The sequence below is a fragment of the Anolis carolinensis genome, chromosome 1, assembly GCF_035594765.1.
Source record: "Anolis carolinensis isolate JA03-04 chromosome 1, rAnoCar3.1.pri, whole genome shotgun sequence".
NCBI lineage: Eukaryota > Metazoa > Chordata > Lepidosauria > Squamata > Dactyloidae > Anolis > Anolis carolinensis.
In genome coordinates, this window is record NC_085841.1 from 262,732,892 (window position 1) to 262,755,199 (window position 22,308).

General features: G+C 39.9%; 1 protein-coding gene across 2 annotated transcripts in view; it reads right to left on the minus strand.

Moving 5' to 3' along the window:
* The window catches only part of cdhr5 (cadherin related family member 5), a 47,673-nt gene that overhangs the window by 2,955 nt on the left and 22,410 nt on the right, over positions 1–22,308 (minus strand). The window contains exons 8-15 of one of the 2 annotated variants that reach the window (XM_008108516.3): positions 21,931–22,021; positions 19,547–19,644; positions 17,790–17,993; positions 15,205–15,321; positions 14,008–14,080; positions 13,395–13,649; positions 8,930–9,478; positions 2,726–2,871 (exon numbers count right to left, since the gene is read on the minus strand). In XM_008108516.3, the coding sequence (XP_008106723.1) occupies positions 2,726–2,871; positions 8,930–9,478; positions 13,395–13,649; positions 14,008–14,080; positions 15,205–15,321; positions 17,790–17,993; positions 19,547–19,644; positions 21,931–22,021 (1,533 nt within the window). The remainder of the gene's footprint in view (positions 1–2,725; positions 2,872–8,929; positions 9,479–13,394; positions 13,650–14,007; positions 14,081–15,204; positions 15,322–17,789; positions 17,994–19,546; positions 19,645–21,930; positions 22,022–22,308) is intronic. The other variant, XM_008108522.3, reaches the window with a different exon arrangement.

The window sequence follows — 22,308 nt, forward strand, 5'->3', positions numbered from 1 at the left end:
AGAATTACATACCTTTAAAATGATAAGGCCTAATGTGTGTGCTTTGACTTATGGCAACCACATGGCTCACACAGTGTTTCCTTAGGCAAGGAATACTCAGAGGTACATTTGGCAGGTCTTTCCGAAATATAGCCCAGAGCACCTGGTAACCATTGCAAATATCCCAGCCAAATGTTAGCCAGGGCTGATCCTGCTTAGCTTCCAAGATCAGAAAGGAGCTGGTACTTTCAGGATGTGCTGGAAAAAGGGCTCATGCATCTTTAACATCTATTAGCCATGTCAATTCTTTCTTTTGATTTGAATTTCACATATGTCACATTCATATATATATATATATATATATATATATATATATATATATATAAGTGATGGCATCACGGCGACCAACAAAACAACAAAACTACAGGCCCCCCAACCTCGAAATTTGACAACACAACCCATCATCCATGCCTCTAGGTTGATACAACAAAAAGAAAAGAAAAATAAAGTCCTAATTAGAGGGAAAGGAATAATTGTTTTTATCCAATTGCTGCCAGTTAGAGGACTAATCTCTGCCCACTTGATCTCCTAGTAGCCAACTCAGCCCAGGGGACAGGCAGATTTAGGCCTCGGCCTCTTCCACAGATTATCTAATTTGCACTGGATTATATGGCAGTGTAGACTCAAGGCCCTTCCACACAGCTATATAACCCATTTATAATCTTATATTATCTGCTTTGGATTATCTGGACTCCACACTGCCATATAATCCACGTCAGTGTGCATTTTATATAGCCATGAAGAAGGGGCCCTCATATAATCCAGTTCTAAGCAGATAATATAAGATTATAAATATAATATGTAAAAATTACTGTGATATAATAATACAGAACAATATAATCTCTAAAATCAGGACAGTAAATAAAGATCAACACTCTGAAAGCATAAGCCACAGCAACGCATGGCCGGGCAAAGCTAGTATATATATATACCTACTGACATTTAAATCAGTGGCTAGAGCACATTCCCGCTAATTATGCTTATAATTAATTTCTTTCTACCCTTGTGAATCCTATCTACAAAAAGCAAAGAAGGATAAGAAATATACTTGGGCTGCATCTACCTTATCAAATTAATGCAATTTGACACCACTTTAGCTGCCAAGGCTCAATGGTATGGAATCATGGTTGCTTTAGTTTTACAAGGTCTGCATCTTTCTCAGACAAAAAGTGCTGGTGCCTTATCAAACTACAAGTCCCAGGATTCCATAGCATTGAGCATCTACAGTGTAGATCCATCCTGAGGCAAGAGGGGTAAAATGAAAAGAACTAAGAATTTTCTAATCACAAGTATCTGTTTTTCTTCTGCACAGATGAACTCAGGGTTTTCTACTTTATTGAGACTTTGGCAGTGTCTGCAGAAAATGAATGTTTTCACATGTATAGAGTGGAACCATGTGGCCTTGGCATGAAAAACTTAGGTTGGATCTACACTGCCCTATATCCCAGGATCTGATCTCATATTATCTGTTTTGAACTGTATTATATGAGTCACTGCCAGATAATCTGGGATCAGATCCTGGGATATAGGGCGGTGTAGATTCAGCCTTAGAGCAGTCTTTCCCAACCTGGGACTCCACACCTCTAGCCTACATGGCCATTTTGGTCATTAAAAGCAATGCTCAGTTAATTGGATTTAACTACCTGCCAGGAAACATACTTCACCTTCATGCTACAGCACTTTTTTCAATGAAAACACAGAAGGTATGTACGTATGTATGTTTTTGAATATTGATCGGTATTTTGACACTTTTGTTGAACTAAGAAAACATCTGGTAATGTTTCAGGTAGAAGATGTAAGGCATTATCCCAGGCATGGGCAATTTTTTTTGCCTTGGGGCCGTATTGCAGGCCCAACCGGGAGGGCCGGGCTGGAAGAGAGGGGGGCTGTTTGCATGCTAGGTGGGGCAGGCCCACAAGATATAAGGCCCGGAAGAGGACACGGCCAGGAGGGGGCAGGGCAGAGCCTAGGTCATCCTCAGGTTGTCCTCCCAGCTTATGGACGGGGCTGCTTTCCCCATCCTTATGCTGGGAGCAAGGCGGTACATGCGGCGACTGCCTCGATCCTCCTCCCCTGATCCTTGGGCTGTCTTCTTGGCATTATGCCAGGAGGAGAGTGAGACAGGTGGCAGCTGAGAGTGCTCCGGAGGGCTCTCAGCCACCACATGCCTTCCTTGGGCTATCCTCCCAGCATAAGGATGGGGCCACTCTCACCATCCTTACGCCAGGAAGACGGCGAGACACACAGTGGCTGAGAGCACATCAGAGGGCTCTTAACTGCTGACACTGTGTGCCTTCCCAGTCTTTTTGGCATTAGGATGTAGCGGGCCACTGCGTCCTTATGCCAAGAGGACATGGAAATGAGGAGGGCCTGAGGTAATTGCCCAGAGGGCTGCATCTGGCCTTGGGGTCTTCGTTTGCCCATGCCTGCATTATCCCAACAATTCTTTCCAATATATGAACATGGAACATTGCCAGGGAAGCTGTGAGTGTGCCCTGCTGGTGGCCTTCCATCTACATGGTGCATAAATCTTCTCCGATTTTGTTGCAACATGAAGATGAAAGCTAGCAAAACAAACATACCACAACCAACTTCTCAAAATCCCATCCTATTCTTGGCATTAAGACTTCTTTTAACATTTGTATGTGGCTTCCTCCAAATAAACAAGCATCAGTGGTCCACATACTTTGCTGTCATCTTCTCCAGGTGCATTTTTCAATTTGTAATATTTATAGGAGATCAATCCGAGCAGCACTAGTGTAATTGCCAACAAACTCCCCAAAGTTCCACCCAGAACAGCCATATCTTGTTTATAGATATCCAACGGAACATCTGCAAAGAAAACAGAAATATGTTTTCAAAATGAAGATTTATCCTTGATTGCTGCTCTCCATATGCCCAGGAGCGAGACTGCAGAGCCCCCCCCCCCCCCCCAACAGTATGACAGCAACATGTTAAAGACATACTCAATGAAGACTGGAACAAACCTACCCCCTGTGGTTGTTGTAATAAAGCTATTTCTACAGTATGAATCCAATGGAGCTGTTAAAAAAGAATCATATTTGGGAATTAGGTTATTAGGACCAAGGGGTCAATTCCTTCTATACTGCCATATAATTCAGATCAAAGCAGATAATCTGAATTTTATATGGCAGTGTAGAAGGGGCCTAGCATGGCAAGGGTTAACCTAGATGGCTCATGGTCTCTTCCAACTCTGTTATTCTATGATTCTATGGTTGGAGTCAGTTTGAGTGAGTGTTTAGACAGACTTCAGAATCATAATTGTGGATTATTAAAACTGCATCTTATTTGATTTCTGCAAATAAAAGCATTTGGTTACTATTGGCTAAATGACTTTTCAATATTATTGTTGTGGATTTTCTGTCAATACATTCTGGCTAAACCTCTGCATGGATTGCTGGCTGAATTTGAAATATAAAAGTGCTGATGATGTTGGTGAGGCTGCATCCTAGTAAAGTATCCTCCATCTTTTAAAATGCTGTCATTATAAACAAGGAATATTTATCAATTGGCTTCATATGTACAGGCTTAGAAGACAAGGAATTACCTTAGCATTATTCACTGAGGTTGTGAAATCACCAAAGTTGTGAAGACATCTCAATACTAAACATAATGAACATACCACAAAGAGGATTGATTTTTCAAAAGTAGGAAGTAGGGGCTTTTGGAAAGTAAAAAATGGTGAAGAAGAAGAGGAGGAGGAGGAGGAGGAGGAGGAGGAGGAAGAAGAAGAAGAAGAAGAAGAAGAAGAAGAAGAAGAAGAAGAAGAAGAAGAAGAGGAGGGGGAGGGGGAGGGGGAGGGGGAGGGGGAGGGGGAGGACTGTCAGTGGTTGCAACAATGACAATTCTGCAAGGGCCTCATTTGAAGTTTTTCGGCTAACAGCAAAACCAGAAAAATAACACACAGTGGCCAAAGAATGTATATTACCTCCTGCAAAATCATGGCTTTTGCATAATCAGCAAGAAAGATGATAATGACCATTTCCCCAATACCATTGTCAAATGACATAGCTAAATAGTGAATTAACAGTTTGTCAGCCAATGTCAAGAAAAAGCTGTTACAAAGAATTCACATGCCCCCCCCCCTATTTTCCTTTCCAACTGAATAACAGCTCAGATATAACACACAAAGTGCTATGTTCAATATAAGCAGGCAATAAATATTTTTAAAATCTTACTCCATATCCTCATTTTTATGCATATAGCTGAAGAATGATTTAACAGTTTCAATGAACTTATTTCATGGCAGAGATTGGTAGAATGCATTAGAATGAGCACAGATACTACACAAGCAATCCTTGGTAGGCTTACTAGGCTTGTAGGTTGGATTATAGGTATTGTACTGTTGGCAACTTGAAACTATTGCTGCTTATGTAGGGAAGCTCTAGTTGCTTAGAAGATACCAGAAAAACTAAAACATGCCTTAAGTGAATCAGTCAAACTTGGTCGATTTCATAAAATGAAAATCACTGAATTCAAGACTGAATACCATCAGCTTTCACCACACTGTGAAACCGTTTGGCTATCACAAGTCAAAATTTGTCCTATTTTTAGAAATTGAGAAATGAGATAAGGCTATTTCTCATGGAGCAGTAAATACCTCAGTGGTCAATTGACAGATTTTTCCTGATCAGTACATTTAGCATATCTGTCAGATATCTTCACCTATTCAAATATATTCGATTCTCCAAGGATAACAAATTAGTTTTTCCAAGCTGAAAACAAGATCTACGTAATAATGCAAGTATTAGAATTGTGGCATCCTTTCCTATTGAACCAAAATGATGAGACACTTCCAAACCTCACAAATGTTCTTGGTTCCACCAAAGAAGAGTTGTCTGAGGAGAACACATCACTTATATGACACTATTTGAAATATTTGCAACATAGGTAAAGGAAAAGGTATTCCCCTGACATGAAATCTAATCATGTCCAACTCTGGGGGTTGGTGCTCATCTCCATTTCTAAGCTGAAGAGCTGGCATTGTCCGCAGACACCTCCAAGGTCATGTGGCCAGCATGACTGAATGGAGTGCTGTTACCTTCTCACACTAGCAGTACCTATTAATCTACTCACATTTGCATGTTTTCAAACTGCTAGGTTGGCAGAAGCTCGGGCTAACAGCGGGAACTCACTCTGCTTCCAGGATTCGAACCACCAATCTTTTGTTACAGTTTTTGGGATATGTAGTGAAATGTTTAATCCGTTGTTGCTGTGTAAGTGTGTGGATTCTTTCCGGCAAGCATTCCAGCAGTCAAGAGGTTAACTGCAGCAAGCCCTGATTGATGACTAGAAGGGCAAAGGACCAAGACTTCCATTTATGTGCTACGTGATAGGAAGATATGTCACAGACTGTGGAATGTGAGGAGATGCTTCAGTGTACTGATAATGGACTCAGAGAAATACGGAGAAAACTCCATGATCTGTTCTTGTGGAGGCAAGATGTGTCCAGACAGCTTTGGTTGTTAGCATTATAAATATTCTTGTAAAATAAAGTCTTTAGTACTGCTGGGTTCAGCAGATAAGTTCGACTGAGCTGTCATTCTTTGTCGGTGCCACTTTTGCCATTGCTGAGTGGTCTGATGGATGAGCTAAGGTGAGACCTGACTCATCAATCAGTCGGGACTTCAGTTCCCTGACACCTTTCGGTTAGCATGTTCAGCAGCTCAGTAGTTTAACCCACTGTGCCACGAAGGGGGGGGGGGGGGACTCTTATACAACACTTATATTACACCATTTGAAAGATTTCCAACATAGTTTCATCAAATTTAGAGATACAATTTAGGTTAATGTTTATGAACTAGAAGGGCCCACAGCTAGAGGGCGATAAAAGTATTGGTGACTTTTCTAATGATATACTTGTCTCTCCTAGTGTTTAACCATCTGGAAGCTGAGGGAAGTAGGGTTTTTTAAAAATGCTGGCTTGGTTTTGCTTACTGCAGCAATTCGTACATTCTCATTTCACACTTCACACTCTTATGTCATAACTACCAGATAATCTTTTTCTTAAGGTTTATAGTCTTAATAATAATGTGTCATGTCTGCAATCTCTACTCTATGGACTTTGAATATGGCTTGCCAGTTTCAATTACTGGCATTAAGAAAGATCTCTATCTCAATTTTTAAACTGCACTTTAGGTCATACCTGATTTTATTCATGCTTATTTTATTCCCAGCCAATCTCCATTCTCTCTCTATGCCTCCCTCACTTTGTCCATTAAATTGTAAACCTGTGGATGTAGCCTGTCTTTAATTTCATTTATTGTACATTGCTCTGGTATGAATGTGCTTTAGGAAATAAAATATATGTTCTACCATTCTAAAAAACATTTGCCAATTATGCTTAGTTATGTGAATGTAATTAAGTAATATTCCCTGACACCTCACCCCACAATTCATTTTAGAAATCAGCAGCAGATCAGGCAAAGGGCATTGGGAGAATGGTGTTGCCACTCTTTTCCAAACAGCAACAAGGACTTGTAAAAGAGGTCTTGCTTCTGATTGTTACAACCCTGTTTGCTAGCAGAAAAACCCTCCTCCTTATGCCCCAATCAAGTTAAATGAACTTTCTTTGCGACCAACATGACGTAATCTTGAAGAAGCTTAGGATTTGTAGTTTAATAAGATAAACTGTTAAAAAATAAATAATAATACTTTAAAATTAAATTAAAATAATTTTTATGGAAATGTAAACTTGGGTTAAATTGGTCTTTATTTGCATTTGATTGATGTATTCCAGTATTAATATCAAGTCAATTCAGTGTGTATGGTATAGTACGGGGTATGTATTAAGCTTATTTTTAATAGAAACTTTCAAGCAACCAGAAACTACATTTATCTGGTATCTACCAATCCTCATGGGTGCTAGTTAACTGAAAGTCCACTGTATTTATATTTATCTGAACTACAGTCTCCAAGGTATCTGCCTAGAAATATACCAAAGCAGTCATAATATTTTGATAATTGTAATAAAAGGGTTTTTAAAGTATTCTTTGTTGTTGTTAGGCAGTATAGAACAACAACAGAGAATATAAAGAATTTCCTGCAGTTACAGCTAAATATCTTAGAATTCCTTGGAACAAAGTGACAATATTGAAAATGGGTTTAAACTGCTGTAATTGTGTAGTATTCCTGAAGAAGGTGATATTATTAATGGCTTGCTGAATGGTGTTAGCTGTAATAAAGATGGATATAGCATATTTTCCACCTAATACAATTCTCTCATTTTGGTAAAATATGGCAGGCAAAGAAATCTCTTTTGTGTTTTGTGAGAAAAATTGTTATCTGAGATTTTACTATTGAAAGAGTTTAGCTGATAAAACATTACTTTTCACTTTAGCGCCTCTTCACAAATCAATAAGCTATCTTCCTAGGATAATTGTAAATGTGGGGGCAGTATAACTGCTTAAAATATATACCAATTAATTAATGCTGAGTACCCAAAAGAAAAATGTCAAGTTTGTGTTCTGGGTATTGAAATTTAGTATTTCATCTTGAAATCTCATCAAATTACAGGTTTCATTAACAAAGGTTTGTCCTTTAAATAACCATCATTTAAGAGGGTTTTCAGAAACTCAGTGAGCTCATTTATCAAAAAGGGGAATATGGAGTCCATTGCAAGGGGACAATTAATGTTCGCCTTTGGCTAGTCACTGTGACAGAAGTAACAAGCCTATTTCTGAGAGCTCAGTCTCAAATACATTAGGCTTAGTGTTCATGCTTTACTAAACAGGTACAGTCACTCCCATTTCTAACCATTTGTTTGAGTGCTGGATGATGACTGTAGACCAAGTTTTGAGTCCTTGCTCAGCCATAGAAACCCACAGGGTGATCTTGGACATGACACATTACCCCGGTCTCATAAGAAGTCAAAAGCAAAACCCCTCTGAACAAATCTTACAAGAAGACCCTGTGATACAATTACCTCAGAGCTGCCAAAAATTAGAAACAATTTGAATGCAGGGAACAGCAACCTCACATTCCCAATTATTTTTTGACTATGAATTTTAAACTCACATCTTGGGTTTACTGTATTTTAATCCTTGTTCTCTGTGTTTTCATATATGTATTTTATAGAATTACATTTTAATTTATATAATGTTTTATAATTATGTGTTTTTAACTGTGTTGTGCCTTGCCTCAAAACTTGAGGAGGCATGGGTAAAAAGAAATAACAACAACAACAACATTCTGTTAACATTTTACACTACTGTATTTGTTGGATTGGAACTTTATGTGTACAACACCAGAATGCCATAGCCCAGGATTCCCTCTATTGATTTTGCATTTCAACTGCATGACTGTTCAGTCACCAGCCTGTCTGCTGAACCTCAGAGTCTATGCTTGGTTGAGACTGCAGGTTCTTTATTATTTAACCCTCTATGGATATGCAGAATAGAAAAACTGGTTTGAGATTCATAATGATTTTTGAGGATCAGAACAAGGGATAATCATGTGGCCCTTCAGTATTATTGGATTGCATATATAGCCAATGAATGAGAATACTTGGGACCTGAAGTTCAACAACTTCTGACTCATGATTCCTAATCCTGCCCTGAGGTTTATGGAAATATCTAAAATAAGAGCACAATATTCTCATACACAGAGACTGGAATGTGTATAATTGGCTTATAAAATATTATAATGAGAGACAATCATTAAGGCTATGTTTTGATGTCATAATAAAACATGGTTTATGATGTCTAGAATAAACTTAATTTCTCTTGGACATGGTTGTCCACCATCTTCCAGCACTACTGTGAGGAAATGTTTAGGGTTTTTTCCTATTTAACCAAGACGTTGTAGTTAATTTTAACCATAGTTTGCATGGAACAAGAAAACCACAAAACTTCCAAGTTATAAAACTCACTTGTTGATTCTAAAGGTTTTGATGTTTCATGAGTTGTACTTGATACTGTAGTCTTAGAAGTAGGGCGTGTTGATGGTGTGGGTCCCCCAGGTCCTGGATGCACAGAAGTTGTACTTGATGCGGTCGACTTAGAAGTAGGGCGTGTTGATGGTATGGGGCCCCCAGATCCTGGAGATGCAGAAGTTGTACTTGATGTGGTTGATTTAGAAGTAGAGACTGTTGATGGTGTGGGTCCCCCAGGTCCTGGAGCTGCAGGAGTTGTACTTGATGTGGTTGACTTAGAAGTAGGGCGTGTTGATTGTATGGGGCCTCCAGATCCTGGAGATGCAGAAGTTGTACTTGATGTGGTAGACTTAAGAGTAGTGTGTGCTGATGGTATGGTGGCCCCAGATCCTGGAGATGCAGAAGTTGTACTTGATGCAGTTGATTTAGAAGTAGGAAGTGTTGATGGTGTGGGTCCCCCAGGTCCTGGAGATGCAGAAGTTGTACTTGATGTGGTAGACTTAAAAGTAGGGTGTGCTGATGGTGTGGGTCCCCCAGGCCCTGGAGCTGCAAAAACAAAAATAACAAGAAGATGCTATATTATTTTTGACTTTTTCCTCACAAAATTGGGCCACAAGATGGCTTACCATATAAATAAAGAAAAATTCAGGTAAAATATACAAAAAATGGACATTAAGATGGAATTAAACTATTCATAGTATTAGAATAATGTTACCATACAGTTTAAAAGATAAGATTCAGTTAAGAAGATAAAAAGCCATTCAGTTTCAAACAATATGGCCATTGTTTAAAAAAATTGTTTTAAAAGTTTTTCCTGCTGGTGATCGCATCAGCACATGCCTGATAGGGAATACATCAGCTGAGCACATAGCTTTTTGTTGCATATAGGCTGGACTATTGCAACGCCCTGTATGTTGGCCTTCCGATGTCCACGACCCGAAAGCTCCGTATTGTTCAGAATGCGGCAGCCAGGCAACTCACAAGAACACCCATGAAATGCCACATAACACCAGTGCTGCAGCATCTGCATTCACTTCCAACTGATTACCGTGGTCTATATAAGATGCTAGTTCTGACCTTTAAAACTCTTTACGGCCAGGGCCCATTGTACCTTAGGGACCGTCTCTCCTTCTCCCATCTTCGGAGGTCGCAACGACCATCCCAACGAGACTTACTTTATGTACCGGGTCCTAGAGAAGTGCACTTGGAAAGGACAAGACGCAGAGCTTTTTCTATTTCTGCCCCTGCCTTATGGAATGCCTTGCCACCCTATATGAGAGCCATGCGTGAGTTAGGGCCTTTTACCCTAGCACTCAAGACCTGGCTCTTTACTAGAACTTTTAATCTATGTTAATTTTATCAATATTTGTATGTATGTATTTTTATCCTTTACAATTTTATCTTGTAAATCGCCTAGAGCATCGTGGATGGAGGTCGATTAATAAGTAATTAAATGTTGATGATGATATGAGGTCTGTGTTGAATGCTTGATTTGTCTTCTCTCACAATGGCTTGGAATGTCTCCTTCAGCTTCCCCTTCTTGCTAAACTGCAGGAGGACTCTGCTGTTCTCCAGAATGAACTACTGAAAAAGGACTTCTCTGCTGTGAGTGTTCTTCATCTCCTGAGGAACAGGAACTCTTCTGGAGGGTGGTGGGAATGACATCACATCCCTCTCGATGGTTCTCCTTTCATGGGGTAAAGGAATATAGGTTTCCCATGATAGCATTGATGGAACTGTCTCCCATGGTCACTCCTCTGGCTTTTATCCACTCCAGTCCACAAGGTATTGCAGGCAACCATGACAAATTCATATTCTTCTCCACAATGATCAGTGGTGGTGAACCTCAGATTCCTGGAAAAGGAGAGCTGATGAAGCCAGAGTCAAAAGGAATACAGAGTTGATGTGCAGGGATGGATGGAGCTGGATTTAAAATGTGACAGAGATTATTTGAATCAATATGGGGAATGAATCATCCAGTTTTTGGCTGTGGTAATGCAAGGGAAAATATTTGGAGGAAAGTCATACGTTATCTCTAATGTGAAGGCTCCCCTAACTTGATTTCTGCACATCATTGGCAAATTGTAGGCCTCTCTGGTTTGTTTAAGCTGGTCTCTGAGGAGGGCATCCAGGAGTTCCTGCAGGAGTTGGGTGCAGTGAGCACTGAAGAGAAATCTGAAGGCAAGTCTAAAGGGAAGAATTTGGGACTATACCACAGTTTTCAAAGAATAGGATCTGTGCAGTTACCAAATGCTCAAGGAAAATTTGTGTCCTTCTAGACATGTTAAATCAGGTTAATAGAGGGGAGGTGTCTAAACAATATTTAGCCAAAATGCAGGAGGAATCCGGAGGAATTGGGTTAATGGCTGGAAAACATGTGTTTAAAAGCTGACCTTTAAATCCAATTCCTCCTAGGAAACATGCAGCTTTCCATGCCTTTGCAGGAATGGAAAACACATGTTTTTCTTTCCTCCCTCCTGCCCCCTATTTCCCTCTCAACTTACTGGGGGAAGCCCTCCATGCAGGCCTGAAGTCTTTGCCTCTCTTCCTCCTCCCTGGAAGATTCAACAAGGGGCCTTGAAGGAAAAATCCCCTCTACCCTACCCAAAGCCCTCCTTCTGCTCTTCCAAAGAAGGGGGAAATTCAGGCCTTGTTGGAATCTTCTCCCAGTAAGTGCAGGGGGAAGTTTTTATTTTTTTATTTTTCCAATAAAAAAATCCCACTTCTCTTGGATTTTTGGCTTATCTTGTAGGGTCCTTGGTCACAAATAATAACTCAATTCAGTTATCTTGCTGATAGTTCACATAACACTTGAGATACTGTTCCAAGGTGGTATTGATATGTTCCATCTGCCGGTCTGGCATAGGTGGTATGCTGAGATTAGATGAAGCTTGACTTCCAGAAGGTGGAACATTGTCTTGCCAGAACTGTGGTACACAATGAATGCCCTTAGGTATTAATACAGACTAAAAGTGTTATGTAGCAACAAACATCCAGTGTTCTTGGCAGAAGGCATTTCTGTATATGGAACAAAATCTTTGTGAACAAGTCTACTACCATCATAGAGCCTCCTGAGGGCAAAAGGTCTATTACAAAATCTAGGTATACTAATTTTAAGACCTTGTGGAAGTTGGTAAAGGCTGTAGCAAACTTGCCGATCTGCCTGGGGATCATTGACTTGATGGTAAAGTTGAGCAAGTCTGAACAAATTTGCACATTCTTGAAGCCACCAGAATTCCTTAGTTCAAAAGTTTAGTTAGGAGCTGGAAAGTTTAGATAGTCTAAATGATCTGCAGGCCAACTGTTGTGGCACTGGATCATCACATTCATTTGTAGAGAACTTGAGGAAACATCAAGTGATTGCAATGATATAGACTTCTTAAATCATGTAAGAGCTTATGCAAAGCTATCATGAGTTTGATCATCTTTAATTAGGATCAGGCGCTGTACCAAAGTTCTCTGGATTCAGAATGGTTGAGGCCAGTTCTTGTGATGCTCTAGATTTGGATTTGCAAGACAAGGCTTCAGTTGCAGGAGTGAGTGATATAGCTAGTTAAATTAAATCGGGAGAAAACTGTAACTTTACCCCCAAAAGAGATAGTCACTAGGGGTGTGCAATTCGGGTAAACACAGAATGATACTTGATGTCCGAATAATGATACCTCAAACAAAGAGGACTATCATCCCTTCTAGCATACAAAACAACAACCAGATTGAGCCCAGAAACTACTTGAGATAGACCCTGATTGTCACCAAGGCTGGGAAGCTCTGAACAAATAAGTCAGTTTCATCGTGAATGTTTGCATTCCCCAGCACTAAAAGTCAAGGAGATTCTAACGCAATTGCCAAGACCACCGTGGTTAGTTCAGAAGGGAGATTGGCTACCCACAATCAAGTATAAACAGTGAAACCCTGCAGGCTGAGGAACAGAATACCTGGTCAGAAAAAATGGAATTGCAATAAACCACTGCACCACCACCACCCTACCCGCAGACACATCTGCTGCTGTACAGGAAAAAAACTGACTGACAGAGCTGAGAGAAGGTATGCCCGCCACAGATTGGGTTTCATGATATCAGCTCATCCAGGATCAAATCCTGAATTGACTTGTTTTCTGGCATTCAGTGGAAGTTGTGCTTGATGCAGTATATTTAGAATTAGAATATATGATTGTATGACTCTACCAATTGTGGAAATCGAATCTGTAGTAGAATATTTGGTTGCTGAAGTCTGAAAGGAGGTTTGAAAAACAAAATGATAAATCCTGCTTGTTTGTCATAGATTAATCTGTTATGGAAAGGTTAGTGAGAAAGAGACTGAACTAGTCTGTTCCAGCTGTTTGTTTGACCACTGGCATTTGGCTTAGCCCAGTTCAGAGAGAACTGGTGGTGTGAATTTTTGATGTCTTGATGTTGACGAAGATGTAGTTACAAAAGGAGGATAACTGAGGCAGATTTTGTACCTGTTATGGGTTTTCCGGTACTCTCCGTAATGCCAGTATTCCTAGTTGTACTTGCGGGTGATGATGTAGAAGCAGTAGACCAAGAGGAAACTGTAGGTAGAGTGCTGTTTATTCCAGGGGATAAACTGGAGAATGGACCTGAAGTCCTTGAAGTAGTTGTCCCTATCCCTGGGGTAGCAGTGAATGATATTGTAGAGGTGGCGGTAGTGGTAGTGGTGGTTGTGGTAGTAGTAGTAGTAGTTGGAATTGTTGTAGCTGAAAACACATCAAGTTTTAATATAAGTCTCTTTGTATTACTATGTTTCTATATCAACAAGCTCAATTGTTTGTTCACAGAAATGATCACAGCCTTAATGAAAAGTGTAAGATTTCCCTAACAGTGCAACGCTCTCACAAATTTCTGGCAAAGAAACCCTTTTACCTTCAGAGAAAGCATGCATGGTTTACTGCCAATTGTGAAGGGAATATTTTGGAAATTAATATATGGGATTGTCTGAGTTTGCTGTATTAAAACAAAAGCTAAGGTTATCAGGGCCAGAGCAATGTGCTGCTCTTAGATTCTTTCCACCTCTGAAATTCCTAAATGCCACCTGGACAGTGTAACCCAACATACTTGCCAAAGGCAGGACATCTATAGTAATCAAAGTGCTTGCTTCCTGCTGAGCCACGGTATCGTTAGCAATAACCTGTGCAGACATGAAGGTGGATGTTAGCTGTGCACAGAAATGTATCAAATCTATCAAGCAAAAAAACAAACAAACAAACACCTAGCATTGAACTATGCACTGGGTGGGGATTTTAATTATGTTGACTGCTGACACTCATATACTAAATCCCATGGCCAGGCATTAGACTTCAGCGAGATGGCCCAGAAAGATACCATGGTCAATGTTATCAAAAGCTGCTGAGAAGTCCAGGAGAACCAACAGGAACACACTCCCTCTGTCTAGCTCTCTGCTTTCATCCACCAAGGCAACCAAAGTTGTCTATGTTCTATAGTCAGACATGAAACCAGATTGAAACGGATCTAGATAATTCATTTCACCCAGAAATCCTTGGAGTTGGGATGCCACCACATGCTCTAAGACCTTGCTCAGAAAGGGCCAAGACCAGCACTTTGAATTGAATTTTTAAAATATAGGTCTCACCACTGCCTCCTTTAGACAAGCTGAAACTTTGCCTTGTTCTAAGGAGGTATCGACTATCAGCTTCACCCACTCTGCCAGTCCCCTTCTGGCCTGTTTGATCAGTTAGGATGGGCAAGGATCTAGAATACACGTGGTAGCTCTCACCTCTCCAAGGATCCTGTCCACATCCTCAGGCTGCACAAACTGAAAGGTATCTATCAACACTGGACAAGCAGGAACCAAAGTTACATTGGAACTGTATCAATAACTGTATCCAAGTCGGAACAGATCTGAGCGACTTTATCTGCAAAGTGCCTTGCAAATTCTTCACAGTGGGCTGCTGAATGGTCCGGGATTTCTCCTTGAGGACCAGTATGTATTAACTCTCTGACCACTTGAAATAGCAATTACAGTATTTGATTGTCTTTAAATATTTTTCTTCCTTAAGTTCTGTATACTACTAATTCACTTAATGAAAACTTTTAACCAAAAAAAATCCAACAGTTATAATCTTGTTCACGGTTCTTTCCTCCATTAACTTTAAATGAACTATTTACATTCTGCAATGATGAATTACAATGAGATAAAATGATTCCCCTTTCTATCATGAGAGAGCCAGCATGGCACGGCACGGCATGGCACGGCACGGCACCTCACAGCACAGCAGTGTATGGGAGACTCACCAAAAGTGTGATAGTGGAGGACACATTCAAAATTGCAGTAGTCAGGAGAAAGCCATCGGAGGTGACTTTAAAATCACTGCTGTTTTGGATTTCATATTTAATGTCAGGATTGATTCCCTGAAAATAGTGAATAAAAAAATCTACATTAGACGTTATTCAAATGAATTGAATTCAAAAAGAAAACTCTACTGCTTCTCACTCTACTTCTGACTAGGCAATATGTACCATTTATGGATGTCCTAACCAGGGATAGGCAAAGTGTGACCCTCCAGAAGTTTAACTCTCATCAGACAACCCCTATATCCAATGGGGAAAATGATAGAACTGAAGTCCAGCACCATCTAAAGGGCCCAGTTTTCCCACCCATTGATGACTGAGCATGGGATAAGTTACTTTCTGACTGCAACTTCAAGAATCCCCCTGCTGACTCCCAGTATCCCATAGCCACCATGACCAATAGCCAAACTTGCTGACCAGCTCTAAGAGCTTTCATTAAAAAAAAAAACCTTTCCAGGCTCTGGTCCTAGGTTTAATCTTAACTGTTTGCACTGACTGCCCATTACTGTCAATACAGTAGAGTCTCACTTATCCAACGTTCTGTATTATCCAACGCATTTTTGTAGTCAATGTTTTCAAAACATTGCTAAATTAGTAAATACAGTAGAGTCTCACTTATCCAACATAAACGGGCCGGCAGAACATTGGATAAGCGAATATGTTGGATAATAAGGAGAGATTAAGGAAAAGCCTATTAAACATCAAATTAGGTTATGATTTTGCAAATTAAGCACCAAAACATCATGTTATACAACAAATTGGACAGAAAAAGTAGTTCAATACGCAGTAATGCTATGTAGTAAATACTGTATTTATGAATTTAGCACCAAAATATCACGATATATTGAAAACATTGACTACAAAAATGTGTTGGATAATCCAGAACGTTGGATAAGCGAGTGTTGGATAAGTGAGACTCTACTGTACAGTAATTACTACATAGCATTACTGTGTATTGAACTACCTTTTCTGTCAAATTTGTTGTATAACATGATGTTTTGGTGCTTAATTTGTAAAATCATAACCTAATTTGATGTTTAATAGGCTTTTCCTTAATCCCTCCTTATTATCCAACATATTCACTTATCCAACATTCTGCTGGCCCGTTTATGTTGGATAAGTTGGACTCTACTGTACTTGAAAACATTTTGTTATCTTAACAAAATATGCACGGTTCTAGCATGCCCTATAATTTCTTCCAGTAATATATGCTCTCCCAATCTTATTCTTGTACCTTTTCAAGCATAAGTAGAAATGAAATGCAATTACATGGTATCATTGCATTTCCATTCAAGATTGTTGGGATGAAGGCAAATATAATTGTTTCTATTTCATTTTATTTTTCACCATTTCAGTGAGTGGGGTTTTTTTTGTTATTTCTAAATCAAATATTATTTAGGTTGAAAGCAAATTCATTGTTTTAAAAATCAATAGTGCATGTTACATGAGCACTACTTTTCCTCCCAAAAATTATGCAATGCTTGCAAGCGATTCCTTTATTCACATTCACTATAGAACAAGACTTCTAGGTTTGCAGAAGTATAAGCATGAAAGTACCATATTTAATCACATAATAATTGCCTTTTGGGAGTCCTTGTTTGGGGATTTTGCAATTCATTGCATAATAGTCGCATCCCTGTTTGTGTGCCTGACCCTTGGAGCAGCCCCTGTAGTTCCAAGGGATAGATGTGCAAGTGGGTGAAGGCGCAAGAGCTACGAAGCCTCCCTTGATTGGCAGCAGACGAGGGTGGCCTCCCAGCTCTCCCCGGCAGGCACATGGGTGGGCGAACAGTGCAATCTAACCTTCTGCCCCAAGGAAGAAATTTCTATGCATTACTTGCATTAATCTCATCTAGTTCCTTCTTCATCATTATGGCTGAGATATTACATCAAACAGGTAGTTCTATGACCACCCCTGCAGTTCCATGTTCACCACCCACAAAAATCCTTTTTCGGATGGGACAGAATGTACTATCCTCTTGTCTTTTGAGCTCCATCCAAAATCTCCCTGCTGCAGCTGTCAAACCCTGGAGGGCTGGTGTTGCTTACCCGTGGGGATGTGCGTGAGCGAGGAGAAAACTCAGTCGACAGAATTGGCTCAGTTTAGAGGGGGAAAGAAATGGAGGGCACTTACAGATGGGGTACACCCTCTTATCCCTTCTCCTTTGAACTACATGATATTTTCTTCTGGCTCCATTGGTGAGGCATAGCAGAGTTCAGAAGAGGCGGGGGGGGGGGGGGGGGATGTTGTGCAAAAAAATAAAGAAGAGTACCTTGAACTCAATTGAAAAAAGACCACATAAATCAACAGGATTCTGGCCCCCTTGTATAATAATTAAGATCCTAATCAGAGCTTGGTAAAATTACATTTTTGGAGCACAATTTCTAAAGTCACTGTAGTGGCCATGCTAGCTGGGGAATCCTGAGCGTTGTGTTCCAACCCACCCACCCCTTCTTTTCCCCTCTTTCTTTCAAAAGTCTGATCTTGATGGATATCATATACTCCATGGCATCAAATCATTCCTTACGTCAGGAAAGTCATCATCACGTGCAAAAATCTTCAAGGGTACTGAAGGTCTTCCAGCCTCCATGACCAAGCTGGAAACAGGCAAGTCTACAGACACAGTTCCCGTGTAAGTAGTGTCAAAAACAGGTTTGTGGTCATTTCTATGCACAACTTTGATTTCTACTGTAGTTTGAGAATATCTGTATGGATTGTTTTCTTGGGAAGCCTGGAGAAAGAGAGATGGAGAGAAGCAGATATACGGCTGTTGTTTTTTCAGGGTTAACAATCACTTGATGAAAAAGGAATTAAAGAGAAATGTTAACTTTCTTTTTAGTAGATCTTTGAGAACTGAACTTCAGCTTCACAGAGATGTGTTCCCAGTCTTTTTAACACTCATTTCTTAATAGGGGTAAATGTCATTTCCTAATTGGTTCTATCACAAAAACATGGAAAAGTTTATTAAATTGCAAAAACTTTGTTTTTACAGGATATCCTGCAGCACATTTTGCTACAGTTTTTTAATGAGTACCTCATAGAGTCTCAACAAATCCAACTTACGGTAGTTTGTGTCAGCCACAAAAACAAATTTTCTGGAGTATAACAACTACATTCAATGTACGAGTATGTAAGTACCACACGATTAAACAGGAAATAACACTTTCAAACCAGAAACAGATTTTTTTTTCAAATTTTGTTAAATAGTGTAATCAAGAACATAGTTGAGCTTCAAAATGAGTTCAGCTGCTTTCTCCCATCATGTAGGCTCTGATCCTTGCCCTAGAATAATATTCTAAGTAAAGCTTAGGCAGAGTAGGGTCTGTCTAAGATGATTTTCCTATGTTTCCTGGGGATATATCCTGGGGGACGCAAGAGGGGATGCAGTATTTCTCACAACCCAAATACATAATTAAGCATGAGTAACTACTGAATAACTAATTCTACCTTGGTATGTTGTGAGATTCACTTTCCTACATAGTGTGTGAACATGCTGAAAGAGTTATATAAAAAAACCCATAACTATCATAACTGCTTTGCATTGTATTGGTTCTGTATTTCATTTAATTGTGCTTTTCACAGTAAATCACCCTGAGAATTTTGTGACAAATTGGTTCATAAATACAAACGCTGTTGTTGGTGGTGGTGATCATAACTGATTCCAAGTACTTATTCCATGATAAACATCAGGAAGTTGCCATAACAAACTCAGAGACATATGGATGTTTTCAATTCTATCATTATACAAGGCAACAGAGCTGACAAATATTTCAGCCCTAACAAGACATTTCCAGCACATTCAGAAAATGTCTGTGAGAAAGGGCAGGTAGGGTTGGCCAGAGACAATTTTTCTGCCTGAGACAAAGGAAAAGACTGCACTTTTTTAATTCCTTCATTCCACATACAGACAACTGGATTACCAAAGAAATCCTTGAGTATTGGCAACAGAATGGTGTCTTCATAAATATACTGGGATGAATGGTTAGCCTTGGAAGTACAAGACAGACTGCAATTTAACACGTTATTTCTCCTTCAACAACTAGAAAGTACGGAAAGGAATTTTTTCATCTTTTTATCTTTCCTACAAGTCATCTAGCATCTGCAGCCTGAGGCAGTCATCTCGTTCTACATAACAGTATGGCTATTGCTGAGTACAACATTATATCTTATTTATCCCACATCTACTGATTGCATTTGTCCAAACCTTATTCCTTTCTCCTCAACAAACATATATTCCTGACTCATTAATGATGCACAGTATACTCAAATTATCAAGAGACTTACCACAATATACAACACAAATGTCTTTAGTTTGTCAACAGGCTTGTTCATCGTTATGTTTCCAGTAGAGTTGCCTATTGTGAATGTATTGTCATCGTTTCCTAAAGAAAAGGAGGGAAAATATATCTTGGCTTTTAAAACTACTACAAGGAAGTCTGATGGACTGGTGTGTGGTATCACACAGTGGATATGAGCATGAGTTTGATCATGTGAGGCTGTTAACATTTGCAAGACCATAGTCCATTGTAGGATTAAGTCCCAGCATCAAAACAGACAAAGAAACATTGTAGGCAAGGCATTGGTCTACATTAGTCCGAATTCCAGGGATTTCTGAATGATATGGATGATCTAGATCAGTGGTTCTTTAATGAGGCCAGATGTTTTTGGCCTTCAACTCCCAGAAATCCTAACAGCTGGTAGGCTGTCTGGGATTTCTGGGAGTTGTAGGCCAAAACACCTAGGGACCCACAGGTTGAGAACCACTGATCTAGATCCATTTTAGTCTGGTTTCAGGTCTGGCTATGGAACAGAGACAGCTTTGGTTGCCTTGGTGGATGACCTACGCAGAGAGCTAAATGGAGGAGTATGTCCCTGTTGGTTCTCCTGGATCTCTCAGCAGTTTTTGATACCATTGTCCATGACCTGGGTCTCGCTGGGATGGGACTGAGAGGCACTCTCTTACAGTGGCTCCGGTCCTTCCTGGAGGACCATACCCAGAAAGTGGTGCTGAAGGGCTCCTGTTCAAACTCCTGGCTGTCAACTTGTAAGGTTCCTCAGGGTTCCATATTGTCCCTCATGCTGTTCAACATATACATGAAACCACTAGGAGAGGTCATCCAAGTTTTGGAGTTCGGTGCCACCTATATGCAGATGATGCCCAACTCTACTACTCCTTCCCACCTAAAACCAAGGAAGCTGTCCTGACCCTAAACCAGTGTCTGTCATCAGTAATGGATTGGATGAGGACAAACAAATTACTTGAGAAGCCAGATCTGGCCACAGTGGTCTACGCCTTAGTTACATCCTGTCTGGATTACTGTAACATGCTGTACGTAGGGCTGCCTCTGAAGAGTGCTCAAAACTTCAGCTGATCCAAAGAGCTGCAGCCAGGTTGCTAACTGGGACTGGCTGCAGGGAAGCAGACAACCCACCATTGAAGCAGCTCCACTGGATGCCAGTCAGTTTCTGGGCACAATTCAAAGTGCTGGTTGTAACCTTTAAAGCCCTAGACAGTTCTGGTCCAGGTAATTTGGTTGACCACATTCCCTTGTGTGAACCTGTCCAGGCCCTGAACTCTTCAGGAGAGGCCCTTCTTTTGGTCCCACCTCAATCTCAAGCATAGTTGGTGAGAACGAGAGAGTGTGCCTTCTTTCACGGTGACTGCCCCTAAACTTTGGAACTCTCTGCCCAGGGAAGCCAGAATGGCCCCCTCCCTGCTGTCCTTCAGGCAGCAGACTAAAACTTTTTTATTCAGGCAGGCTTTTAAAGAACAATATTTTTAAGATTGCCAGGGGCTGCTTTGATTTTTAAAATATCCTTTATGGGTTTTTTCATTTTTTAAAATAGTTTTTATTGAATTTAAAAAATGTCATACAATAATTACTTTTATCACATAGCAGATATATAATGTAACATTTGTCCATCTATATTTCTTCACCACTTTGTATCCCCCTCCCACCCCGAGCCACTTCTTATGTATTGTCTAACCAAAATCTCATTTCTTCCTGAGGCGGTAGCCCTCCATCCCTTTTTTGGAGTCCTTTCTCAATAAATTTCCCCCATACATCCTCAAAATCATTTTTTAAATGCTTTAAAAACATGAATTGTTTTAATACTAATGACGTTTAATACTGTTTTAATATTTGCATATTTGTATATTTTAAGTTGTATTGTAATGCTTTTAGTTGTAAGCTGCTTTGAGTCTCCATATGGAGCGAAAAAGTGAGAGATAAATAAACATGATGATGATGATGACGACGACAACAACAACAACAACAAGAAGTAGACAGAAAGTTTCTCTTGATGTCTCTAGTTATCAAACCAAGACATCTGTTTATGAATCTGGAGATTTTATGGAGGACAAAAGTAAAACTGTAGAGTGAGATTTAACATATACAAAAAAAAAAAAAAAGCAAGCAAAGAAACAAAAAAGAAAGTCTACCAACCACAATTCTGAATTTGAGACTGCCTAGCATGACACCCAATCCAAAATTCCTTCTGGATTCTAATAAACAATTTTGGAAGCTAACATTCTCCATGGAGTTAGTACAGATGAGAAAGTGTAAAGCACTCCATATGTTGAAAAATGTTAAGCAATAATATTAAATGAGCCTAGAAATGACTGGAGCCCAAATTGCTATTTCTGCAATTAGGTACCACATACTCACCACCAACTATTTCATATACAATAATTTCATTCAAATCTTTGTCCCCATCGATAGCATAAAGGGGTCCTGGTTCCAGGATCAAGGGCCCAATCTGCAAAAAAGGAAAAGTGTCTTCAGATTTTCCCAAAACAAAGCTTAGCATACTTCCACATCCCCCAATGGAGTGGGGGAGTCCTTTGCAAGAAATGATTATAGCCAAAATGAGTTACATTCAAGACCATTGGTCCCACAGGATGATGTATTATAGCTTTTTTTAGAGGACGTATCCCCTTGAAAATTTTGAGGCTGCTGCTCTGATGCTGGCTTCCCACATCCCTCCCCATTTCTAAACATGCTTTCATTCATAGTAAAGAGAATTAGAAACACATGGGGGGACCA